The 26,234-nt window shown below is 42.4% G+C and overlaps 1 protein-coding gene across 2 annotated transcripts in view; it reads right to left on the bottom strand.

Moving 5' to 3' along the window:
• Nucleotides 1-263: 263 nt before the first annotated feature.
• NKAIN3 (sodium/potassium transporting ATPase interacting 3) overlaps nt 264-26,234 on the bottom strand; it is a 537,384-nt gene continuing 511,413 nt past the window's right edge. Inside the window, exons 6-7 of one of the 2 annotated variants that reach the window (XM_025265348.3) lie at nt 18,696-18,765; nt 264-4,436 (exon numbers count right to left, since the gene is read on the bottom strand). In XM_025265348.3, coding sequence (XP_025121133.1) covers nt 4,427-4,436; nt 18,696-18,765 — 80 coding nt within the window. In that variant the 3' untranslated portion in view covers nt 264-4,426. The remainder of the gene's footprint in view (nt 4,437-18,695; nt 18,766-26,234) is intronic. The other variant, XM_025265349.3, reaches the window with a different exon arrangement.

Here is a 26,234-nt window from a genome sequence, read left to right on the forward strand (position 1 = left end):
TAGGTCGGGAAGATCCCCTGGAGAAGGAAATGGCAACCAACTCCAGTTCTCTTGCCTGGAGAATCCCATGGAGGGAGGAGCCTGGTAGGCTACAGTCCATGGGGTCGCAAAGAGTCAGACACGACTGAGCGACTTCACTGACTCACTCACTCACAGGAAATGTGTGCTATGTGCTAAGTCACTTTAGTCGTGTCTGACTCTTTATAACCCCATGGGCTGTCACCTGCCAGGCTCCTCTGTCCATGGGATTCTCCAGGCAAGAATACTGGAGTGGATTGCCATGCCCTCTCCCAGGGGATCCTCCCCACCCAGGGATCAAACTCGTGTCTTTTAAGTCTCCTCCATTGGCAGGCGGGCTCTTTACCACTAGTGCCACTATAGGAAATAGTAGGGCTTATTTTTCTGGGGGAAAAAAGAAGGAAGTCAGTGTTTTCCTAGGCAGGATGTCAAGTTATCTTCAAAACAGGTAAGCCAACAGCCTTTCAGCTTGGAGTGATGGACACAAGTTTTTGTTTCAAGGACACATACCCTGACGTTGTACAGCAGGTGGCAGGCTAAGACACTTGTGGATGTACTATCTTAGAGCTTTTCCTAAGAGAAATCCCCCCCCCTCCCTTTTTTTTTTTAAATAATACCTTCACTTTATTCCAGCCTTCCCAGGTGCTTCTCTATCCTTGGACAAAGGCAGAGAAGAAAACAGAAGTCTTTAAGATAACATTTCAATGCAACTGAGAAGAAACCAGATTCTATAAGAACAGTAGAAAATAAAGAACGCTGAATCATTATCTGCACTGTGACCTTTGGAAACTGACCCGAAGGAAACTGACATCGAACACACGTTCGATGAACGTGAGCAGCAGGGGAATAGCTCTTTCTGCATCTTTCTGCCCCAACTCCAGGCAGATAAAGGGAAATCAGAGAAATCTGTCTGAGGCTGTTCCATACCCCATATGTATTCTGTCTCTTGGGAACTTTCTAATTCAGCCCCTCCTCTGCTGTAATTTCCCTGCTTTACTTCTGCTACCTTGAAAGTAAATTAGAAAGCATCTTAACTGCACAACGGCAGCAGAAGACACTTATAAAAGGAAAAGTCATTGATGAGAGATGGAAGACGCAGTCTGGGGTAGGGGTGGACAAAGCTCACAAGACACAATGCCAGGATGGTTCAAAGAGGGAAAAATAAAGTGGTTTTAACTTTCCCCATCTCCATTCTAATCAGCGCTCATGACCGTGAGAACTGCTAAGGGGCGCATGGGCACTGGGTGTCCCATCTCCAGCTTTACTGGGGCCATTTCTGAGAAGAGAGCTTGAACCTGGAGCTGGATCATCTTCTAGGATGAGGAAATTCTATTCAATGGACCCAGGCTAAAAATACATGTTCGTTTTCCCTCACTTTGACCAGACACACACTTGCACACAGAGAAGTCAAGATGAGGCAGGAACGTACATAACAGTGAACATGCCTTTGTCGAAAGTGCTGGCGTGTGATGCACGGTGCAGCGTGGATTCTCTAAAACAGGAAGCTTCAAAAGCTGGAAATGCTCACTTCTAAGAGGCAGGAAGGGGCTTCCCTGGTGGCTCAGCGGTAAAGAATCCTCTTGCCAATGCAGGAGACAGAGGCTCCATCCCTGGGTTGGGGAGATCCCCTGGAGAAGAAAATGGCAAACCACTCCAGTATTCTTGCCTGGAAAATTCCATGGACAGAGGAGTCTAGTCCAGGGCTACAGTCCAGGGTTCACAGAGTCAGACATGACTGAGTGACTAAACAACAAAGAGGCAGCAAGCTTGACAGTTTTGTGTCGCAATTACCCAGATCAAGGAGTGGCTGCTGAGTGTTACTGCACAAGCCTGTGCATCTTTTCATCCATTGGTCTTAAGAAAGTATAACTCCTGAAGACTGGTGGGACCAGGAGAGGTACGGAGGAGCTCCAGGGGAGGGAGAGCAGACAGGGGACCTATGTGGTTTGCTTCTGATGAGTGGCAACTTTCCTGGGACTTTAGAATTATCATTATGGATTGACGGCATTGGGGTTTGAAACAGTGATAATTTCAATGAAGAAAGATTAAAAACTAAAAACACACATACCATATCAAGTAGTTCCATATATTGAATATCCATAGAATGATGACTAATATAAGGATTTCCTCCTCAAATCTGCAGTTAGACAAGATCTAGGACTCTGCAGTGCTTCGTAGAAGTATGTTCAAATTTATATGAAGGCAATGCAAGTTAGTGTGGTAATATTTTGTGAAGTGTTCACTGTGTTTTGTTTGTGTGTTTGTGTATATGTGTGGAGGGGATGATGAAATGACAGTTTAAAATATTTAAATGTTAATTTTATTCATCTGTCTTATTGATTTTCTACATTTTTTTACATATTCTATTAGCTTCCTCTCTAGTAATACTATGTATTCATCTTGGATTTGAAGGTAAAAATTACTTGAAATTAAGAAATGCACTGTTGAGTGAATATTATTTCTAATCTCTTAAATACGGGCAAGTTTTTCAAGCTATTTTTTAGGAAACTTGGAAGAGTTTGGAGTTTGCGTGAGGTTTTCACAGTACTTGAATGGGTAGCAAGAGCTCCAGACAGGATCCAACTTGTTGCTCTGACATGACAGTGAGAACTGCCTCTTTTAATTGTGGTACATTTCCAACTGATCATCACCTTACCCTTGGGAGGGAGGGATTGTTGTTATACTTACAGATGAGGAATTCTCTAGGGTTGAGACGTCAACACTCTCCAAGACCACAGGGGTGGGCTGGGGACCCAAGCCCCTCCCTGTCCTTGTCCTCCAGTTTCTCCTTCCTTGGGCCACAAAAATATGCCCTCTGGACACAGCAGGACTCTGGACACATCAGCAAATCCCCGAGGATTCACCTCCCTCAACTGTATAAGGTGACTTGGACTGGTCTTTCTCTCCACTCCCTGCTACCTCCTGTTTATTTTTAATTTGGGTTTATTCAGTGGAATGAAAAGTGATGGGATTCAGTGGGTGTCAGCTGACTGATGGGAGACACAGTCCAGAGGAGGCTGTGAGTCTAGCAGGCCTCCAGAAAGCCCACGCTGTTTGTCAAGAACCAGGGTGGACTTTATTGCATAAATTCTCAGTCTTAAGGCGATCTCATAAGATATATGGACTTGGAAGAAGTAGGAAACTAAATCCTCTATAGAAATACAAAAATGTAGACACCATTTAAGACGGGTTGTAGACTGACTTAGAGGTTCATGGGCCAGGTTAACAACTTCTGGATTAAATAGTGCATGTACTCAATTTCATGGCCTCTAGGAGGACCAATCCTGGTTGTTACACAAAGTGAGCAAAGCTTATTTTGATGTGGGAAATAGTAATTGAAAGATAAGAATGGAAAAAAAAAATGTGATGAGTTTTCAAGACAGTCCTTTTCTTCCATGGGAAATTATGCTTCCCGTATTACTTTCTTGGTTATTGGAATAGGTTAGAAGAAAGAAAAGTTGATGAAGAACCAATAGAAGTATATATACTTCTTTAAGAGTATACAGAGAACTCCATGCCATTTTGATACTTTTTTGGAATATATTAAGAGCAACACTTCTGATTGCAGATTTATGGTTGTGATTTCTGTCCCATGAACCTATAAGCTATATATTTAGGTCTGGGTGCCAATGGCAAGTCTGGGATAAAGGGTAGAAAATCTGAACCTCAGAGATGCCCAGATTCCCTCCAAAGGGCAAAGATGTACTACCGGTCATTTCACTCTTTCTTACACCCATGATATATAATTTTTCAGAACACAGGAAGAACAAGATGTCATTCACACATCTGAACATTTAGATTGCCATAATATTATTCTGGGTTTTGGAAAGTTGAGAACAAAGGAGGACTCCCTGTTTTGTCTGGTGGTGGTGAACAATTGATCCATATTCAGTCTGAAAGCCTGACCCACTCTCTGTACCCATTTATCAGTTGTCATGGCATCTAACTTGCTGCTGAGAAACCCCGGGTGACGTCTACCATGTGAACTCTTTCAGGTCTGGGGTCACCACAGGCAGCAATGGGGACCTGACACCTCAACTATACGAACCCACATTTCTCTTAGAATTGACTGTGGAAGGTTTTCACAGAATGTTTTTTTCATGTCGCATGCCTCACATTAAATATTGTTAAAAAATTAAAAACCGATTTTGGGGGTACAATTTACAAGTCTTCATATAAGAAGGAAATGACTAAAAAAATACCCACCCAAGCACCTACAACTCATCTAGAGAACAAGGCTACTAATACGTAGGCTGTGCCCGGAGAACTCCGTGACTCGTGGAAAAGCGGGGAGGTGCGGTCCACCCTCTGGAAGGAAGTGAGACGTGCTGATGCAGAGAGTGCTGTTGGTGGTGCTTGGCTTCCTAAGTCAAATTCGGCAGCTGCGTTTCAGAGTCAGTGTCGTTACTTATTTCGACCTAAAACAGAAAATATGAATGGCTTTAAAAGACTTCAAAATTGAAAATGAAATTTCCTTTCTATTTACCCGGGCTTTATAAAAGGCAAAATGTGACTTGTGCTGTCTGGGTTCCTGGCTGTAGAGTCAGCAACCAAAACACCAGGGTTCCCTGCTTTTCGGATCAGGGTGGGTGAGCAGGTGTAAACATCAGAGGGTGGAACTTGGCTTCCTGGGAAGGAAGTGCCAGCCACAAGAAGATGAGGGGGTGAGGTAAGGATGTTGTCTTTGGTGACCTTGGGGTAAAGACAACAGGGTGGTGTTGTCTCCAAACGGCCAGATACACCCCTAACCTAAGCTATAGGCTTCTGCTAGTTGACTGCTCAAGAATCATAAACACATAGGTGGCTTTCACACCACCTATGGCCCTTACATACATCCCACTCTGTGATGGTTAATTAAAAAACAATACTTTAATTTATATATTTTTCACTGTGCTGGCTCTTCCTTGCTGTGAGCAGGCTTTTCTCTAGTTGCGGTGCACAGACTTCTCGCTGTGGTGGCTTCTTTTGCTGCAGAGCACGGGCTTTAGGGTACATGGGTTTCAGTAGTTGTGGTGCCTGGCTTAGTTGCTCCTGGACCGGGGATCGAAGCTGTGTCTCCTGCATTGGCAGGTGGATTCTTTACCACTGAGCCACCAGGGAAGCCCTGTGATGGTTAACTTAATGTGTCAATTTAGCTAGGCCATAGCACCCAGATATTTGGTCAAACACCGGTCTAAAAGTCACTGTGATGGCATTTTTTTTTTTTTTTAAGATTAACCTTTAAATCAATAGACTTTGAGTAAAGTAAATTCTCTCCATAATATGGGTGGATCATGTTCAATCAGTTGAAGGTGTTAAGAGAAAAGACTGAGGTCCCTGGAGGAAGAAGGAATTCTGCCTCCAGACTGCCTTTGGACTCAAGATGCAATGTCAACTCTTCCTGGCTCTCTAGTCTGCCTGCCTACTCTGCAGATTTAGACTTGCCAGCCCCATAATCACATGAGCAGATTTATTAAAATCTCTCTCTCTCTACACACACACACACCTTATTGATTCTGTTTGTCTGGAATACACACTCTCATCTCCAGTCGTCTTTGTCTCCACACATTTGATAAAGATGCTGCACCTTTCAGACCCCATAGCAGGCAATTAGCCTTGGGAAGGTGAAGGCTTTAGTTACAGCATCTTCATACAGTATCAGCCTCAACACAGTGTCTGCTACATGATTGGCACCCGGCAAATATTTGTTGCATACTTCTGCTCTGTTTCTCTCTTGTGAGAAGTCTTAGCTGGTCCAAAACTACTTATCTTTGAGGTCAGTGGATATTTCTTCTCCTCCTTGAAGTCCCCACTTCCACCTCAGCAGTGTTGCTTGCTCATCCTGCTCATGGCAACTCACACACTATGACTGGACCCCATGTGGGGCGAGCAGCATTCGGCCTCACAAGCAACTGTTTCACTCAGCTCCGTAAGTTTTCTCCCTCCAACTAAATTATAAGCAGGGTGCTGGTGGAGATCGTCTTTCATGCTTGTTTTATCTCCCCATCCAGCAGTTCTCTCCCATTAACTCAGTTTGATGACCCTCTCTATGACTTGGAATATAGACTTTTTAGTCATAACTTGAAATAGCTGAAAAAAAGATCCAACTTTCCAGTTTTGCCTTTAGGTAGCCACCCTTATCCCTGTAAATTCTGTTCCCTTCTCAGTCCTCAGGGGTGGGACCCCTCCGTTCCCTCCTTACTACTTATCACATTTTCTGTGCCCTCCTATTTCTCTACATTCTGAAAGATGTAGCCCAAATGCCTAGCCCTTTTACCCCACTGCAGTTTAACAAGGAAAGATAAAAGGGTGAAATTAAATGGTGGAATTTTTGTGGTTTTATAAATCTTTTAGTCCGAAGATTTATTTGAGAGTCAAGTTATGGAGGTTTATTCATCCATCCAACAGATGACTCTTCCAGAATGGGATAGACAGTGGAGGAGGATGTTTTCCTTCTTTGTTAGCAAATAGTATTGGTGGTGGTGGGGGGTGTGGTCAGGGGAACATCTAGGTACCTGCTCATATCCTTTTTTTAAAAAATCTTTTTAATTTTTACCTTTTTTAAAAAATTAATTTTTATTGGAGTATAGTTGATTTACAATGATGTGTTAGGTTCTATTATATGGCAAGGTGACTCAGCTATACGTATACATATATCTCTTCTTTTTTGGATTTCCTTCCCATTTAGGTCACCACAGAGAACTGAGTAGAGTTCTGTGCTATACAGCACATTCTCACTTAGTTGTCTGTCTTATCAGTTCAGTTCAGTTCAGTTCAGTTGCTCAGTCATGTCCAACTCTTTGCGACCCCATGAATCGCAGCACACCAGGCCTCCCTGTCCATCACAACTCCCAGAGTTCACTCAGACTCACGTCCATCGAGTCAGTGATGCCATCCAGCCATCTCATCCTCTGTCGTCCCCTTCTCCTTCTGCCCCCAATCCCTCCCAGCATCAGAGTCTTTTCCAATGAGTCACCTCTTGGCATGAGGTGGCCAAAGTACTGGAGTTTCAGCTTTAGCATCATTTCTTCCAAAGAAATCCCAGGGCTTATCTCCCTCAGAATGTATTGGTTGGATCTCCTTGCAGTCCAAGGGACTCTCAAGAGTCTCCTCCAACACCACAGTTCAAAAGCATCAATTCTTCGGCACTCAGCTTTCTTCACAGTCCAACTCTCACATCCGTACATGACCACTGGAAAAACCATAGCCTTGACTAGACGGACCTTTGTGGGCAAAGTAATGTCTCTGCTTTTGAATATGCTATCTAGGTTAATCATAACTTTTCTTCCAAGGAGTAAGCATCTTTTAATTTCATGGCTACAGTCACCATCTGCAGTGATTTTGGAGCCCCCAAAAATAAAGTCTGACACTGTTTCCACTGTTTACCCATCTATTTCCCATGAAGTGATACCAGATTCTCATGAAGTAATACCAGATGCCATGATCTTCATTTTCTGAATATTGAGCTTTAAGCCAACTTTTTCACTCTCCACTTTCACTTTCAAGAGGCTTTTTAGTTCCTCTTTGCTTTCTGCCATAAGGGTGGTGTCATCTGCATATCTGAGGTTATTGATATTTCTCCCCCCAATCTTGATTCCAGCTTGTGTTTCTTCCAGTCCAGCGTTTCTCATGATGTACTCTGCATATAAGTTAAATAAGCAGGGTGACAATATACTACAGCCTTGATGCACTCCTTTTCCTATTTGGAACCAGTCTGTTGTTCCATGTCCTATATGTAGTATCAATAATGTATATATGACAATCCACACCCCCAATTCATCTTACTCTCACTTCCCTACATTTATCTTTCATGTGATGAAAGTGAAAGAGTGAAATGAAAAAGTTGGCTTAAAATTCAACATTCAGAAAACTAAGATTCTGGCATCTGGTCCCATTACTTCATGGCAAATAGATGGGGAAACAGTGACAGACTTTATTTTTTGGGGTTCCAAAATCACTGCCGATGGTGACTGCAGCCATGAAATTAAAAGTTGCTTGCTCCTGGGAATAAAAGTTATGACCAGCCTAGACAGCTTATTAAGAAGAAGAGACATTATTTTGCAACAAAGGTCCATCTAGTCAAAGCTGTGGTTTTTCCAGTGGTCATGTATGGATGTGAGAGTTGGACTATAAAGAAAGCTGAGCACTGAAGAACTGATGCTTTTGAACTGTGGTGTTGGAGAAGACTCTTGAGAGTTCCTTGGACAGCACGGAGATTCAACCAGTCCATCCTAAAGGAAATCAGTCCTGAATATTCATTGGAAGGACTGATGCTGAAACTGAAATTCCAATCCTTTGTCCACCTGATGCGAAGAACTGACTCATTGGAAAAACCCTGATGCTGGGAAAGATTGGAAGTGGGAGAAAAAGGGGATGAGAGAGGATGAGATGGTTGGATGGCATCACCGACTCAATGGACATGAGTTTGAGTAAACTCTGTGACAGGGAGGCCTGGCGTGCTGCAGTCCATGGGGTCACAAAGAGTCAGACACAACTGAGCGACTGAACTGAACTGAACCTCTGCTTATAGCTATTTTCTTTTTTTTTAAAAAAAGTTTTATTTATTTTATTATCTGGCTGTGCTGGGTTTTTGCTGCATGTAAGTTTCCTCTAGTTGCAGTGAGTGAGGGCTACTCCTTGCTGCGGTGCACAAGTTCTCATTGTGGTGGCTTCCTTGTTGCAGAGCACAGGCTCTAGGGCATGTGGGCTTCAGGAGTTGGGGCACTCAGGCTCTAGAGCACAGGCTCAGTGGTTGTGGTACATGGGCTTAGTTTTTCTTGGCAAATTGGATCCTCTTGGACCAGGAATCGAACCGGTGTCCTTTGCATTGCAAGATGGGATCTTAACCACTGGACCACCAGGGAAGCCCCATATAGGTACTCTTTTCTGCTCTGGGGATTTAGCAACATTTACTGAAAAAACAGTGAAGTAGGCTGAGACTGTTCCAAGGATTCCTGGTAGGAATTCTGGAGTGTTTCCTCAGACATCGGCAAATATGCCTGCAAGGAGTTTTCTAAGAAGACAGTAAAGCAACTTTGAAAGCAGGCATTGACAGAAAAGCTTGTTGACAACCGTGCCTAAAGTTTTTATTAACAGATGGATTTTTAAAAATCAAACATATACAGAAGTAAAGAGAATGCTATTATGAATCCTTGTTTACTCACCATCCAGAATCAATTAAAATAAAAATGATGTAATTAAGTTTCAGGTATTCACGCAACATTTTTATTTTTTTAGCTAGAGTATTTAAAAGCAAATCTTAGACATCATGTCATATGTGTCACTTATGGGCACATCCAAGTGATGATTCCCTAGCTCAGTGATTTTTCCTTGTTGTTCTTGTTTAGTGGCTAAGTCATATCTGACTCTTCTGCAGCCCCATGGACTGTAGCCTGCAGGCTCCTCCATCCATAGGATTCTCCAGGCAAGAACACTGGAGTGGGCTGCCATTTCCTTCTCCAGGGGATCTTCCCTGGTCAGGGATCTAACCTGAGTTTCCTGCATTGATAGGTGGATTCTTTACTACTGAGCCACAAGAGAAGCCCAATAGGTCTTTCAAATCTCTTTTAAATTTTAAGAGTTTCCTCTCCCCCACCTTTTCTTTTTTTTCTTCCCATTTTCCCTATGCTATTTCCCACATTCTAGTTTGGTTGATTACTTCCTTGTGGTGAAGTTTAACTTACTCTGTTATTCTTGTATTTTTACACTTTCAGTCCAAGATCAGTTAGTCCAAGATATTTCATAGATGGTGCCATGTCTTCTTGTTGCATCACCTCTGGAGGTGGTGATGTCTAGTTGTCACTCTTTTAATGATGGATCAATTAGTCTAGGTTGAACAGTTTGAGTTTTGGGATCCTTAAAAAATTTTTTTTTTTTTTTTTTTTTTAGCAGATGTTTGTAGATAAGTTAGCAGTTGCCTGAGGGTAACTACCCTCAAGGCAGAATGAAATCAAATGATAAGACAGTGATGTTATTCCAAAGTTCATCTCCTGATGGGCCTGTCATTGTCTCTTTTGCTATTGCTCTTTTAAGTCTCACTGTGTCACTTCTGGGGTGTGTGTGCTGTGTGTGTGTGCTTGACTGTTTTGTACATTCTTTCTTTCCTTTCTTAAGTAAACAATCTCAAATTTTTATTGTCTTCATAATAAAACAAAATATGAAGCTCAAAACTGGATCAATTGGCCCTTTCTCTTATCTCCTCCCAGATCAAAAATGCTTGCATCTCTTAACAGTCAGCATTCTCCTAGATCTACTTCCCGGGTGGCTTAGCAGTAAGGAATCTGCCTACAATGTGGGAGACTCAGGTTCCATCCCTGAGTGGGGAAGATCCCCTGGAGGAGGAAATGGCAACCCATTCCAATATTCTTGCCTGGAGAATCCCATGGATAGAGGAGCCCAGCGGTTTACAGTCCACAGGGTCGCAAAGAATCGGACACGACTGAATGACTAATACTAGATCTGCAGTTGGGCTCAGCACATTCAAGCTTCAGTACAGCCTTTTTTGTAGTTTTAGCCTTTTTCTGGAAAATTGGCTGAGTCTGCCCACCATAGGCGCTCTGCTTCCTGTCATAACGCCACTTTCCCTGTGCATACAGGGAATCCTTGCCTTTCTTGTACTGTGTCGCCTTGTGCAGCTGGCGCTTGGCACACTTTGTACAGAAAGTCTGGCAGGTTTTAGGAACATTCACCACCTCTGCAAGAGCACTGTCGGCACAGAAAGAAGCTTTCTTATGTCTTGTTTCTTCCCAGAACCTGTCATAACTTGCAACTTATACATATTTTTGATGTGACTATAAAGTGAAATGTACGTATTTGACATTAAACTTGGTTTATGTTCATTATCTTTAATTTTAAAATCAGTGGATACTTCCTCTTGGGGACAGGGCCAAATGAAGCTACCTTTACTCATGCTGATTAATTTTTTTTTGGCGGTGGGAGATGCTCTGTAACTCCACACCTCTACAGAAATCAATTTTCATGCCGTTGACACCCATGACAAATACTGAGAAAAATCCTGAGTTTCTTGGAAAGACAGGAATTGATAACTTCCCTGGAGGGTACCGTTTGGATATGAGCTTTCTCGTTTTGCAAAAGGTTTTATGTGAACCAGGCTCCATAAGCTCTGGGGGCAGTGTGCAAGGTCATGTGTCAAATGAGAGGACCCCTGTGTCTCCAGGGAGGCGTAGGACAGATAACTGAACGTGGGCAAGGAGCCTCTCTTGCGTGTGGCCAGCTGCAGTGCTGGTGGCCACGTTCTTGCCTAGCAGACAGTGGCGCATTGATTGGCCAGAGTAGGAATGAGTCACAACTGTGTGAGCTGTATAAACACAGCCATCTCACTGCTACTGGTCAAATAACTACACATTTCCCTGGTGGCTCAGACAGTAAAGAATCTGCCCGCAGTGCAGGAGACCCGGGATAGATCCTTGGATCAGGAAGATCCCCTGAAGAAGGCAATGGCAGCCCACTCCAGTATTCTTGCCTGGGAAATCCCATGGACAGAGGAGCCTGGTGGGCTATACAGTCCATGGGGTCACAGAGTCGGACATGACTGAGTGACTGAGCAGCAGCTGTAGGATATGTTCTTATATAGTCCCAAAAAGGGATAATCATCACCTAGGATGGATCAGAATGTCATGAATGCCGCGACAGGGGGAAGGAACTCCAAGCCAGGGAGAACAGTGAGCCCTGGGTGCTGCCCGCTGGGTGCCAAGTAAGGCAGGCAGGCGGGGGCACCGGCTCTCCTTGGGGACCACACAGAGGGGCTGAGTGCTTTATTATTTAGTGCTCTGGAGGCTTGAGGCCACCCTGGAGGGTTAATGTGCACAAAGAGCTACCTTTCCACAGACTGATGGGAACAGAACTGCACGCTTAGAAATGGGAAAAGTGAGCCAGTCATCGCTCCGAGCAGGTCATCAGCACCTGGCTCTGTGTAGCACAGAGACAGACACACAGACACCTAGATGAATATGAAGGTGTGAAAGCCAATTGAGGATGAGTCAAAATAGGATCCAGCCAGAGAGCTATCACTTTATTAGTCTTCAGTTGTTTGGTCAGGAAGTGGAGGAGTGATGGGATGAATGGTGGTGCCCTGGCTGCAGTTTACTGATACATTGCTGGAGGTTGTTAGCTTTTACTTATTATTATTTTGTAAATTTATTTGTGTGTCTTTTATTTTTTAATTAATTTTTATTGGAGTATAGCTGCTTTACAATGTTGTATTAGTTTCTGCTGTACAGCAAAATGCATCAGCCATGTGCTGTGCTTAGTCATTCAGTCATGTCCGACTATTTGGACCCCATGGACTGTAGCCTGCTAGACTCCTCTGTCCATGGAATTCTCCAGGCAAGAGTACTGGGGTGGGTTGCCATGCCCTCCTCCAGGGGATCGTCCAGAAGCAGGGATCGAACCCATTGTCTTCTGCATTGCAGGCGGATTCTTTATCACCTGAGCCACCAGGGAAGCCCAGCCATACATGCACGTATGCCCTTCTTTATCGGATTTCCTTGCCATTCAGGTCACTCCAGAGCACTGAGTAGTTCCCTGTGCTATACAGTAGGTTCTCATTAGTTATGTATTTTATAAACAGTATCAATAGCGTATATATGTCCATCCCAATCTCCCAATTCTTCCCACTGCCTCCCTCTCCCACTTGGTATCCATACATTTGTTCTCTATGTCTGTGTCTACTTCTATTTTGCAATCAGGATCATCTATACCATATTTCTAGATTCCACACATATGTGTTAATCAGAGTTTGAAAGCACATCATTCTTACCTCCCTGCCTTCTACACACTCACACACCCCCCCCCTCTGAGTTGTCCTCCCAGCTGGTTTCTAATCTAGAGCTGTAAATGCAGGATGGCTTGGCACCAACCTGTAAGGATGCCGATACCAAACATCTGTTCTCAGGAAAGAGCAGATGGACGTGACCACCTCTGGCTCCATCCAGCAGCCCAGCTGTCAGAGGAGGATTTCCTCTGAGTCTGCACTGTGAAGGGTGGAGGTACAGGGGGAACTGACTGCAGTGCTGGCCTGAAATGGGGGGCAGTGTGTCTTCCAGAACTTGGTTGCAATAGCAGACAATCAATGGTAGTCACATGGCATGTAACAATTTTTGTGAAGAAAAGTCAGCCTCCTGCAAAGGCAATCAGACAAGTCAAGATACCAGAGAAAAGTCAAGTTCTTATTTGGAAATCTGAGGAAAAGATTGGCTAAAAGCAACAGGAGAAGCTTTTTCCATCAAATTTTCTCAACTGCAGTCATGGGGCATCTTCCCTGTGGAAATTTCTAACATTATCAGATCTCTCTACTTCTCTTGGAAAACTTAGTTCTAAAACTCCACTGCTGTCTATCTTTGATAAGCTGCTTTGCTCTGATTATTTTTATGTGAAGAGTTATTGCTACACGGGGCTTCATTTTCCCACCACCCAGTCCCTGACCATTATGATGGTTTTTACAAACCTTGAAGTATTTCAGTTGCTCACGATGATGCTCCTTGATTATCTGTATCTCTTTTAGAGCAGCTTGGGTTTATGCCAAACTATGTTTCTTCCTGGGGCTTCCCTGGTGGCTCAGATCGGAAAAAATCTGCCTGCAATGCAGGAGACCTGGGTTCGATCCCTGGGTAGGGGAGATCCCCTGGAGAAGAAAATGGCAACCCACTCCAGTATCCTTGTCTGGGAAATCCCATGAACAGAGGAGCTTGGAGGGCTACAGTCCATGGGGTCACAAAGAGCTGGACACAGCTGAGCAACTAACACTATATGCCTATATATGCCTAAGTTTCTTCCTGAGAGGTGTAGCTGCTTCTATTAACCCTCTACCTCTGGTGGTACTGTTGCTTCCACCATAAGCTGCCCTGCAGCTGTCCTCTTCAAACCACAGATGACCACATGAGCAACCCTCGCACTGGTCCTTCCCCCATCATGAAAGGTGGTGTAGCAGTAGCAATGGAGGAGACCCTGGTAGAAACCCAGGATGTACTTATGTTGAGAGTTAACCTCCCCTCACCCCGACTCACAGCCATGGCAAGATAATGGACCCCAGCATAGGTCCCCCAAGCCAGACTCAGACGACAATCACTGGAAGCATCTCTATAGCCTTAGCCATAAAAAACGACATCGTTTAGATGGTGAAGCAATGGCTGCTGGGGATCTCAGAGCATCCTCACCAAGAGCCAAGATTCCTTCTCTGCTTAAACATCTGCTTCCTTGTGGGTTTGCTGACTTTATGTGAGAACTATGGCAAAGGCCAGATTGGATAGGCACAGATTTCAACTTTATCCTGTGCAGAGTGGCCAAGCAGATGAGACCCCATGTAGGGAACACTCGTTTTCTTCTTTTCCTCTTGATAAACTCTTCATCTTCTTATCAAAGTCAGCTCAGACATCACAGCTCAGTGGTGTCTTCTCTCCCCAAGTGAGAAATAAACATTCCCTCTTCTGTAAAAACTTCCCTTGCAGTCATCATTTTGTATCTGCTTGTTTCTATGTAGGCTTCCTCTCCTGGATCATTAGCTGCTGGAGGTTGAAGCTCAAAGATCACTCATCATTTTATTATTAACAAAAATAACTTTTTGTTATTTCCAGCCCAGATCCTGGTACACACGTTGTAAGTGATCAATACACAGTTGTAAATGGAAGTAAACCAATTTATTTAACCAGTGGGTCTTGATAGCTTGATGCTGTTACTTTTTTCTAAAAAAATTAACTTTTTATTTTGTACTGGGGTATGTTCCATTAATAATGTTGTAATAACTCAGCCATACTTATATATGGATCCATTCTCCTCCAAACCCCCTTCCATCCAGGCTGCCACATAACATTGAGCAGAGTGTTACCTTTTTAAAAAATTGAAATATAGCTGATTTACAATGTTGTGTTAGTTTCAGGTGTTGAGCAAAGTAATTCAGATGTGTGTGTGTGTATACATATATATGTATATATATACCCACACATATGTATAATATGTATACACATTATATATACATATATAAGTATTTATATATTATATATAATCCTTTTTCAGATTCTTTTCCCTTATTGATTATTACAAGATATTGAATGTAGTTTCCTATGCTGTATAGTAGGTCCTTCTTGTTTATCTATTTTATGTATAATAGTATTAGTTATTATGTATAATAGTATAGTTATTATGTATAATAGTCTCTGTTAATCCCAAACTCCTAATTTACTCCTCCCTTACTTTTCCCGGTTGGTAACTATAAGTTTGTTTTCTGTGTCTGAGTCTGTTTTCATTTTGTAAATAAGTTCATTTGTTGATGCTGGTATTTTAAAGAGAGACAAAGCAGGAAAGACCAAATCCATATATGAATTGCCACCCCATCGCATCACCCCAGTGCACATAGTCACACACAGGTGGACTGTGGGCCCTGGAACCGGACACTTATGATTATGAGCAATGACACAATCAAACACAAGAATGGGGACTCCCTGTGCAAGTCTACAGCGAACGGATTGTCTATGACCATCTATCTAGAGTTGACAGTTACCTGTCTACATGTGCTTGAGAATATGACCAAGATTCTTCCGGTTCCCTTCATGAAGCAGCTTTTCCATAAACCTGGATTTGTACTCCATGGAGATCAGAGCCTTAATGAAGCTTAAAAGCCACGGTTCACGCATGCCCCGCCCCTAACGATTTAGTGCAGAAGACTGGCTTTTCCTCTAGTCTGTTGCTGGTACAAGGGATATGGCATCACTGTGCAGGTTACAATGGAACCCAAAACAAGGGCTTTTTAAAGAACAATCAGGCAGGCTGACTGATGCCAGCTGGATAAACTGTGCCATGTTTGCATACCTGAGGGGAGAACCCGCACCGACCTCTTAAATTGTTTCCTGCACAACGATTTTATTTTGGGTTTAGTTTGATGTTGCAGATTCCTGCTTCCTTCACGGTTGAAGGCATTCCATATTCATCTGGCATAATGACACACATCATCTATCAAAGCAGAAACTTGTTCTCTTGTTTCCTGCAGCTTGTAGTGGGTGCCACCTTCAGCTGAAAAGTGTGGGAGGTCAGCAGTGAACAGGATAGTTGATGTAACTAGAGATTATCACACTAAGTGAAGTAGGTCAGGAAGAGAAGGACAAACGCCATAGGATATCACTTACATGTGAAATCTAAAATGTGGCACAAATGAACCTATCTATGAGACAGAGCAGACTGATGGATAACAGATTTGTGGTTGCCAAGGGGGAGAGGGGGTCAGGGAGGGATGGACTGGGAGTTTGGGGTTGGTAAATGCAAACTATTGCATTTAGAATGGATAAACAACAAGGTCCTAATGTATGGCACAGGAAAACTATATTCAATATCTCATGATAAACCATAATGGAAAAGAATATTAGAAAAGAATGTCTATATGTGTATAAGTGAGTCACTTTCCTGTATAGCAGAGATTGGCACCACACTGTAAATCAGCTATTGTTTTTGTTGTTTTAGTTGACTCTTTGCGACCCCATGAACTGTAGCCCACCGGGTTCCTCTGTCCATGGGATTTCCCAGGCAAGGATGTTGGGAGTGGATCTTCCAGCCCCAGGGACTGAACCTGTGTCTCCTGCTTGGCAGGTGGATTCTTTACCACTGAGCCACCAGGGAAGCCTACTAAACTTCAATTTTTTAGGAAAAGCCCTTACAAGGGAGTGGAGTTGATCACAGCCTTTTAGGTAATCTTACCAGGATGTTTCATGCATTCTGGATTCACAGAGATGGAAGGGACCTTAAGAAACAGAGACAGAAGTCACGTGCCTCTGGGCCATCCCACTAGACACACTTTTCAGGCACATGGATGAGCGAGTGTCATTCAAGAAAGGAGATTCCATTACCATCAGTAATCAATTGCTGTGTTTAATAACTTCCCCTAATAAAAAGATCTTTCTTACATCCAACCAACATCTTTCATACTGCAATCTCTCTGCCGAGTTATTCTTCAGAGTGGGGATGAAAGAAATCATTCATCATCCTCTTTTCACATAAGTGTATAGAAGACGGTCCAAGTCACTGCTCGGCATTGTTTCAGTTCCTTTCTCACTTCCGAGGCTCCGGTCATCTTTGTTACTGTAAAATCCCTGCCAAGTTCCCCACATGCACAGATACCCACTTCTGGGGTAGATCATTCATGAGCACTCAATAGCATGAGTAATGAGGTGGTGGTTGCTTGGTTCTGGAATGTGATGTGGGGTGAATGCTTTTCCAAATTGGATTTGCTTTGAGAAACCAACATATATTTAAACATCTATCATGTGACTGGCACTGTGCTGATTGTGTAGCATGTGAGCCTGTGTTTCCTTTAGCTCACTCTGCTGGAATAAAACTAATTCCACATGGGGATGTGGAGGAGCCAATACAGCCTTCTAGAGGCTTCCGCCCGCAAAAAAGCTGGGGGAGGAATTACAGATTTGGGCAAAGAGGCAGCTGGTGAATCCTTTCATACATATTTCTTATACTAGTTACCAATTTCCTCTGTCATCAGGAAATTACAGAGCATTGGCCTGAAAGAACGGGAAGGTCATCTGAGCAAGTCTACAATGTCATGGTGAGAGTGTCTCACCCAAGAAAGACCCCAGCTCCACCCCTTACTACTTGAGAGACTTTGGGAAGATCGTTTATCATCTATGAATCTCAGGTTTCTTATTTATAAAGTGGACTATTAGTACATTATTTTCATGAGGATGAAGTGAGATAATAGTGCAAATTGTACACGGTAGCTACTGTTTTATATAGTTGTCTAGTTGCTGCTTAGAGTTTTCTAGGAATGCAGTCATGGTATCTATTTTCTTGTTTTTTAGTATTTTATCAGTCAAGTGACTGTGACTCCTTCCTTATACTCAATTGAAATCTGTCAAGTTTGAGGTGTTTTCATTGTAGTTGTTGACTTTCTTCTGATTAATCATTTGAGTACTAGGTGGACTTCTCTGGTGCCTCAGATGGTAAAGAATCTGCCTGCAGTGCAGGAGACCTGTGCTTTATTCCTGGGTCAGGAAGGTCCCCTGGAGGAAGACATGGCTACCCACTCCAGTAGCACATGGGCCTGTGTTTCCTTTAGCTCACTCTGCTGGAATAAATACTACCCACTCCAGTATTCTTGCCTAGAAAATTCCAAGGACAAAGGAGCCTGGCAAGCTACAGTTCATGGGGTTGCAAACAGTTGGACATGACTGAGTGACTAACACTTTTTTTTTTCTTTTGAGTACTAGGCACAGTCATAAGCAGCTTTAGAGATGCTCTTTATACCGTATTCCATTTAATCCATCCTCCCTCCTCCACCCAGTTGACAGAACCGAGTCTATTCTCAGAGACATGAAAGAAGGCCCCTGGGATCACACAGTTAGAGCCTGGATCCTAACCTAGTCTTATGCTCCCCCAAGACACATATTAAGCCTCTGTTTTGTACACTAAATCATCCTTTCTTCCCCCAATTTGGCAATCTAATAACAAGAAAAATAAAGCAAAACTATCATTTAAGAAACTTAAATCATTGTACTACTTGAAATCCTTTTTGGAATGAACAATAATAATGATAATGTTGGGTTACATGTGAAAGGTGTGTTTCAAATATGAGTGGAAAATTAAACCAATGATTAGTAGTGGTAGGTCCAAATTATTTCAGGTTTGGTTAGTTTTGGCCAAGTTAGAAGGATTAATATTTTCCATCTCATCACACCTTTACTTACAGATGAACAGGCTTTAACGTAACATGATCCTGGCAGTAGGAGTGTGCATCAAGTCCACCTATGAAATCAACTGCAAATACAACATAGCCCGACATGAATAAGTGTGCAAATTCACATAATAGTAGATGATTTAAAAAGAACACATAAAAAGATAACAAAAATATTTATCACACAATGGAAGAATGTGTATTTAATCTAAAGACTGTTCAAAATATTATCAGTGGTCAAAAAATGAGGAAATTTAAAACAAGTTTTTTAATGGAGGATAATTGTTTTACAATGTTGTGTTGGTTTCTGTCATACATCAACATGGATCAGCCACAGGTATACATATGTGCCCTCCCTCTTGAACCTTCCTCCCACCTCCCACCCCATTCCACCTCTCTAGGTTGTCACAGAGCACCTGAAAAAAATGGGGAAATTTGAAGAAACACACACAGAAGTTGGGATCTTAGGGACTGAAAAATCACAGTTGTTACTGGCTTTAGTAAAAAATGAAGTATACTAAATAGTATTAGATTTTAAATAATGTGCTTGTCCTTAGGCATACAAATATGCCCTTTCCCCTCATATATCAAAAGATATACCTTTTCTTCTTGTTGCCAGAAACCATTATTTTTTCCTTAAGAATATTTATTGCATTATTAGAAAGACCTTTGAGAAGTCACAAAATCTATGTCCTTGCCCTCTGTCTTCAAGCCATTTCTGACAAATAAGCACCTGCATTTTGCAGAGAAAGTTTCAACTTCTCTCTGGTAGTGTGGTACTTGCCTCATACTGTATAGACTCACTAATTTTGTTAATATTTTTTATAATCTGTTTCCACTTTGATCAAAACCTCAATCTTTCTTTTGCAAACCTAATGTCCATGGTTAATCTTAGCTCATTTCTCCTTTTTTTTTTTTCTTTCCTGCTGTAGTTCATTAAAGCTATTAATTAGGTCATATCAAGCTCTGGTTATATTATAGTACTTTAACATTAACTCTAACATATACATCTATCTGGATGTATAGGAACACCCTGAGCTTGGTATGTGTGTGTGTTTAGGTACACAAGATGTGAATATTTTATCATATTCTCCACTCAAAACAGGCATGCTAGTAAACTGTGATTTTGAGAAAGATGAATTAGCCTAGAAGTTCAGAGGGGCCAAGAAAAGCCCATCCTTTTCCTACCAAGGCACATAAGTCACCTGGACGCAACCTTAAGGAGATAAGTAGTCAGAGAAGAGTCAATCTGAGACACTAAAATGATTTTCCCAGGACTTCCCTGGTTGTCCAGTGGTTAAGAATCCACCTGCCAATGCAGGAGACACAGGTTTGATCTTTCCTTAGGGAAGATCCCACAATGCCTTGGGGCAACTAAGCTTGTAAGGTGCAACAAGAGGAGCCCTGGGATGAGAAGCCCTTGTGCAGCAAGAAGACCCAGTGCAGCAAAAAATAAATAAATAAATAAAATACTTTAAAAAATTCTTCTATTAAAAAAGGAATCTTGTCAGAGAGAACTACCAGTGTCTAAAGGGGTCATTTAGTCAGATTAGATTAAGTTTTTTTTAGATTAGATATTTAATCAAATATCCAACCCCTGACCTTGTTGACCAATGGGTGAAAATTTAGAAGGAAAAATCACCTGATCAATTAACATTATTGATTAAAAATTGAATGGTCCTAAAAGAAAAAGTTGGGTAGTACTATAATTTACTGAACTGATATGGAAAATATTTTCATAGTTAAAGATACTATGACTTACAGAGGCACCTTTGGAAGTTGAAGGGTATGTTAAAAGAAACAAAATTATAAAAACATACATTCATGAATAAAATTATTCAATTAAAAAATTATTTCAAAATAAAATTATTTATAAAAATGAATATTAAAATCAACATACATATTTATTAAAGCAGAATAAAAAGAAAACTTCATATTCATTTGAACATTAAAATGTAACATTAACATGATTATTTTTGGTATAAATTCATGTTCTGCCATGAATCTGCTCCATGGTCCATGTCTGTCTGTAATATACCACATCATTGATCTTTTGGGGGAAAATATACACATATCTTTTCAATATGGTTTTTTATTTTTATAAATTTATTTACAATCTTATTTAACATTTCTTTTTATGATTAGTAAACTTGAAATTGCTGATATCTTGATTGCCTCTGCAAATCATAGTATTTTTAACTATGAAAATATTTTCCGTATCAGTTCAGTTCAGTTGCTCAGTCGTATCCGACTCCAACCCCATGGACTGCAGCATGCCAGGCTTCCCTGTCTATCACCAACTCCCAGAGCTTGCTCAAACTCATGCTGATAAATGCCAAGCAAATTTGCTACAGAAAGGACAGGTCTCATATAGTTTAGCCCAAATACTTTCCCAAGCACTGCAATTTTACCTCCATTTAGCACATCATTCTGTGCCAAAAATTTTACAAGACACAAAATAACTTGCATTTATTTGTTACTTTTTAGATCTTCTCACAAATTAACTTTTTTTCATTTTGGTGCAGAATATAAATTTGTCAAATAAAATGCAGCTCTGTCAAAAGAGTCTTTTCTCAAGTCAAGAGATTTCAAAAGGAAACTATGAAACTGAAAATCAAATTTCATATAACATTTGAACTCTCAATATTTAATTTGTCCAGTTCGCTTGTTTTGTGAGCATAAGTTTCTATGTTTTCCTTTTTTGTAAGCTTTCACTTATTGCCATTTACTAAAAGATTCAAAAGATGATTTTGGGGGTGCTTCATTTGTTGAATAATTTGACTTAAGTACTTCAACTGATCTTGAATGCAGTGCAGCTAAAATGTGGAAGACTCATTTATAAAATGCTCACAGTCATTTGGATTAATTTATGAAGTATTTCTTTAAAGACAGAAATGACCCTAACTGATTGATGAAGAGAAGCCAAGAGAGAAAACATATTCTGTCATCCCAAAGACTTTGTTTTGTTTGCTTGTTTTCAACATCAATTGCATTACAAAAATATACTCAGGGAAATGCAGACCAAAACCACAATGAGATTCTACTTTATATTCACTAAAATGGCTATAAAGATCAGAAAATAAATGTTGGTAAAGATGTGGAGAAATTGGAACCCTCAAGCACTGCTGGTGGTAATGTAAAATGTTGCAAGACAGGTGGTTCTTAAAAGAGGAAATGCAGAGTTACCATGCATGCGTGCATGCTCAATCATGCCTGACTCCTTGCGACCCATGGACTGTAGCCTACCAGGCTCCTCTGTCCATGGGGATTCTCTAGACAAGAATGCTGGAGTGGGTTGCCATGCCCTCCTCCAGGGGATCTTCCTGACCCAGGGATCGAACCCATGTCTCCCACATCTCCTGCATTAGCAAGTGGATTCTTACTCCTAGGTATATACCCAAGAGAAATGGAAACATACATCCACACAAAAATTTGTACACAAATTTTTAAACTCTCAATATTTAGTTTGTCCAGTTTGCTTGTTTTGTGAGCATAAATTTCCATGTTTTCCTTTTTTGTAAGCTTTCACTTATTGCCATTTACGAAAAGATTCAAAAGATGATTTTGAATCATTTTTGAAAACAGCATTATTCATCATATCCAAAAGGTGGGAAAAGCAGGTAATTAAGAAACTGAAGACATCAAGAATCTTTTATGGGTAGAACAGAACCATGTTGTTTTTGACAACAGAAACCTGATATTTCCATATTAGAAAAATAGTTTTTTAAGCACACACTGACACTCCCCATTTGCCAGAGTAGGAATACAGTTTAAGTCAAGAGGTAAACTGAAGTGTTTATAGATTTTAAAGTTTTTAAAAATGATGCTTTAAAAAATGAAGTTGTTCTTTGACCCAACGAAATACTTGAAAACATCTCAGTAGGAAATACCTTCAGCTTTTTAAGCTTTCAGAGTGGTAGCTGTATCACACTGATAAGAAAGTGAAGTGACTGCATTCTAAAAGTCACCGTAATGAGAAAGATGTGAGAACAGAAGCTGCTGAATTAAGGAGTTGCTCCAGTAGAAATAAGGAGATGAATTGCAATGAAACCTGAGAAGTCGCAGAAGAGGCATAGATGGGTTTTCAGAAATATTAGAAAAGGAGAATTAGAAACAAAACATGAAATCTGAAGTAATCACAGCAAGAACACCATTTAAGGGTCTTTGGCAGAAGAGTGGCCTTGGAGGAGACGAAGAAGACAGAAGGTAGGGGGGCTGTGCACAACTTGCTGAGTGACCTGCAGGATAATTGACTTGAATTCTCTGGTTATTAAAGTCTTAAAATGTAGAACAGAAAGATCAGCACAATTAAGAGCTGGCATCAATGGTGCAGAAAAGCCGGTTACAGAGAACATTGCCCTCTTCACCCATTCTCGGAAACTGAGGTGTTACTATAAAAGATCCCTTGGGGAGAGCCCACAGCCTGGAAACCCCATTGTTCATAGTCCTTTCAAATGTATTTCCTGTGCCAACTTCCAACCACAGAGCCAAGTGACTTCTTGGAACAAATTATGTTACTTGCAATGGAACATCTTTGCGGTTATTCACTTTCCCCACCGCAGATCCCAGACAGGGGCTCTCACTGACCTGGAGGAACTCCAAAGCCACTCTGGATTTACAGCATCATCTTACTGTACAAACACAGACCTGTTTTCCACTTGTTGGGCTTCCCTGGTGGCTCAGACGGTAAAGAATCCACCTGCAACGCTGGAGAACCGGGTTCCATCCCTGGGTCAGGAAGATCCTCTGGAGAAGGGAATGACTACCCACTCCAGTATTCTTGCCTGGAAAATTCCATGGACAGAGGAACCTGGTGGGCTACAGTCCATGGGGTCGCAAGGCACGACTAACACTTTCACTTTTCTTTTTTTCCCACTTTTCCACTTGTAAGAGATTCACAACTGAGTCTTCTGTTTGACTACAGGGAACTTTTGGTCATCAGTGAGGTTTCCAATAGATAACTCAGTACTACTGACTCAGGGCTTCATCCAGACACTGCAATCCTGACTGACACCTAAAGCAAGACAGGCCATTTTCAGTGCACACTCAAGCTATCATTTATGTCCCAGGTTTAACTAGATTCACTCTGGTGGCTGAATTCACCCAGGTAAAGAACTCGCCTGACGATGCAGGAGATACAAGACATGTGGGTTTGATCCCTGGGTTGGGAAGATCCCCTGGAGGAGGGCATGGCAATACAGTCCAGTATTCTTGCCTGGAGAATCCCCATGGACAGAGGAGCCTGGCAGGTTACAGTTCATGGGGTCACAAACAGCTGGACACGACTAAGTGTGCATGCACACACAGCAAATAATGAACCAGAATGCAGGCATTTTTTTCTGATCCAGCTCTGTTGCACACTGCCTTGTCCCTGATTGGGAAACACGGAGACACTCTACCATTGCGTTTAGCTCAGAGAAATGAAAAGACTTGGGAGGATGAGGATCAATTAACAGATTTACTCTGAGCCTGCTTCTTGCTCTATCATCGTTCCCACTATGTCGTTATGAGACTATTCTAATAAGCATTTATTTTATAGATCACCAGCAATACTGCTTAAGGGAGCACTGCTCAGGCTTCTAAAGAATTCAAATATGGGGGCCTTACATTGTGATTTACTCGTTCTGTGATAGGAATTCATAAGAGAAAAGCCAGGGCAGATGCTCGACATCCACTGAGTTCATGCAGAGAGGCCCTTTACAGACCACAGGGAGGATTTTGCAGACCCCCGTAGGTAATGTAGGCTTTTAGGAGAGACCAGTGATTTCTGAGGGAGCTGGCAACTGAACTCTGCCTGCGTTACTAGGGAACGAGCTGGCCCACAGCATCGCTGATCTGCTGCCTCCCCCTGTCTGAAGAATCTGAGCTTTCAGAGGGCATGACCCACTGTGCCAAATCGCAGACCATGGTGGGGCAGCTCACATCACACAGAGTGGGTACAGGCATGGTGCCCCCATGGGCCTGCTGCAGCTGGTGAACTTGACCGTGCCCTGAAACGCTGCTGACCCCCAGAGGAGGTGGTTGAGGCTGTGCAACCGCCTGCCAGAAATAACTTTAGCAATGTTAAGAGCTGTTCAAACTGGTAGATGACAGCCCACAGGCAAGCTTTATAAATGTTCATGATTGTTCTCTTTATAATGCAGGAAATTTACCATCCTCACCCCCCACCCCCACCTTTCAGAAAGCACTGGGAACTGAAGAAGGGAAACTTCTCACATGGGACCCCTGAGACACTCAGGGAGAAGTCAGCCTCACTGGAAGGGCAGAGTCTGCCACCCTAGAGGCGGCCTTGGCCAGGTCTGTCTTCCAGCACGTTTACCTCTTTTTGCCTGCTATCAGCCATGCAAGATGGACTCATCTCACTTCATCTGGTCCCCCTCAGGCAAAGACACTGATGTGGAAAATTGATACAGCGCAATGACTCAGATGGCACTATGGCCTGGGAAACACCGAGAGGTGTCACTGGGAGAGTCTGGAGGGTCTGGAAGAAACCACACGTCTGTCTGGGGGCCCCAGTCCCTCCTCCTCTTGGGGGGTCGGGGTGGGGAGGCAATAAGAGGCCAGCTGTCTTCAGCTGGGGAGTGCATGCCCCAGGGGATGTGAGGACTTCTCAAATGGTGTGTAATTTAAGGTGGAGGTGGAAGTGTTAGTTGCTCAGTCATGTCCAACTCTTTGCGACCCCATGGCCTGTAGCCCACCAGGCTCCTCTGTCCATGGAATTCTCCAGGCAAGAATATTGGAGTGGGTTGCCATGCCCTTCTCCAGGGAACCTTCCCAACCCAGGGATTGAACCTGTGTCTCCTGCATTGCAGGCAGATTCTTTACCATCTTAGCCACCCAGGAAACCAATTTATGGTTCAGTTCAGTTCAGTTCAGTCACTCAGTCGTGTCCGACTCTATGAGACCCCATGAATAGCAGCACGCCAGGCCTCCTTGTCCATCACCAACTCCCGGAGTTCACTCAGACACACGTCCATTGAGTCAGTGATGCCATCCAGCCATCTCATCCTCTATTGGCCCCTTCTCCTCCTGCCCCCAATCCCTCCCAGCATCAGAGTCTTTTCCAATGAGTCAACTCTTGGCATGAGGTGGCCAAAGTACTTGAGTTTCAGCTTTAGCATCATTCCTTCCAAAGAAATCCTAGGGCTGATCTCCTTCAGAATGGACTGGTTGGATCTCCTTGCAGTCCAAGGGACTCTCAAGAGTCTTCTCCAACACCACAGTTCAAAAGTATCAATTCTTCAGTGCTCAGCTTTCTTCACAGTCCAACTCTCACATCCATACATGACCACTGGAAAAACCATAGCCTTGACTAGACAGACCTTTGTTGGCAAAGTAATGTCTCTGCTTTTGAATATGCTATCTAGGCTGGTCATAACTTTTCTTCCAAGGAGTAAGCATCTTTTAATCTCATGGCTGCAGTCACCATCTGCAGTGATTTTGGAGCCCCCAAAAATAAAGTCCGACACTGTTTCCACTGTTTCCCCATCTATTTCCCATGAAGTGATGGGACCAGATGCCATGATCTTCGTCTTCTGAATGTTGAGCTTTA

The sequence above is a fragment of the Bubalus bubalis genome, chromosome 15, assembly GCF_019923935.1.
Source record: "Bubalus bubalis isolate 160015118507 breed Murrah chromosome 15, NDDB_SH_1, whole genome shotgun sequence".
Lineage (NCBI taxonomy): Eukaryota > Metazoa > Chordata > Mammalia > Artiodactyla > Bovidae > Bubalus > Bubalus bubalis.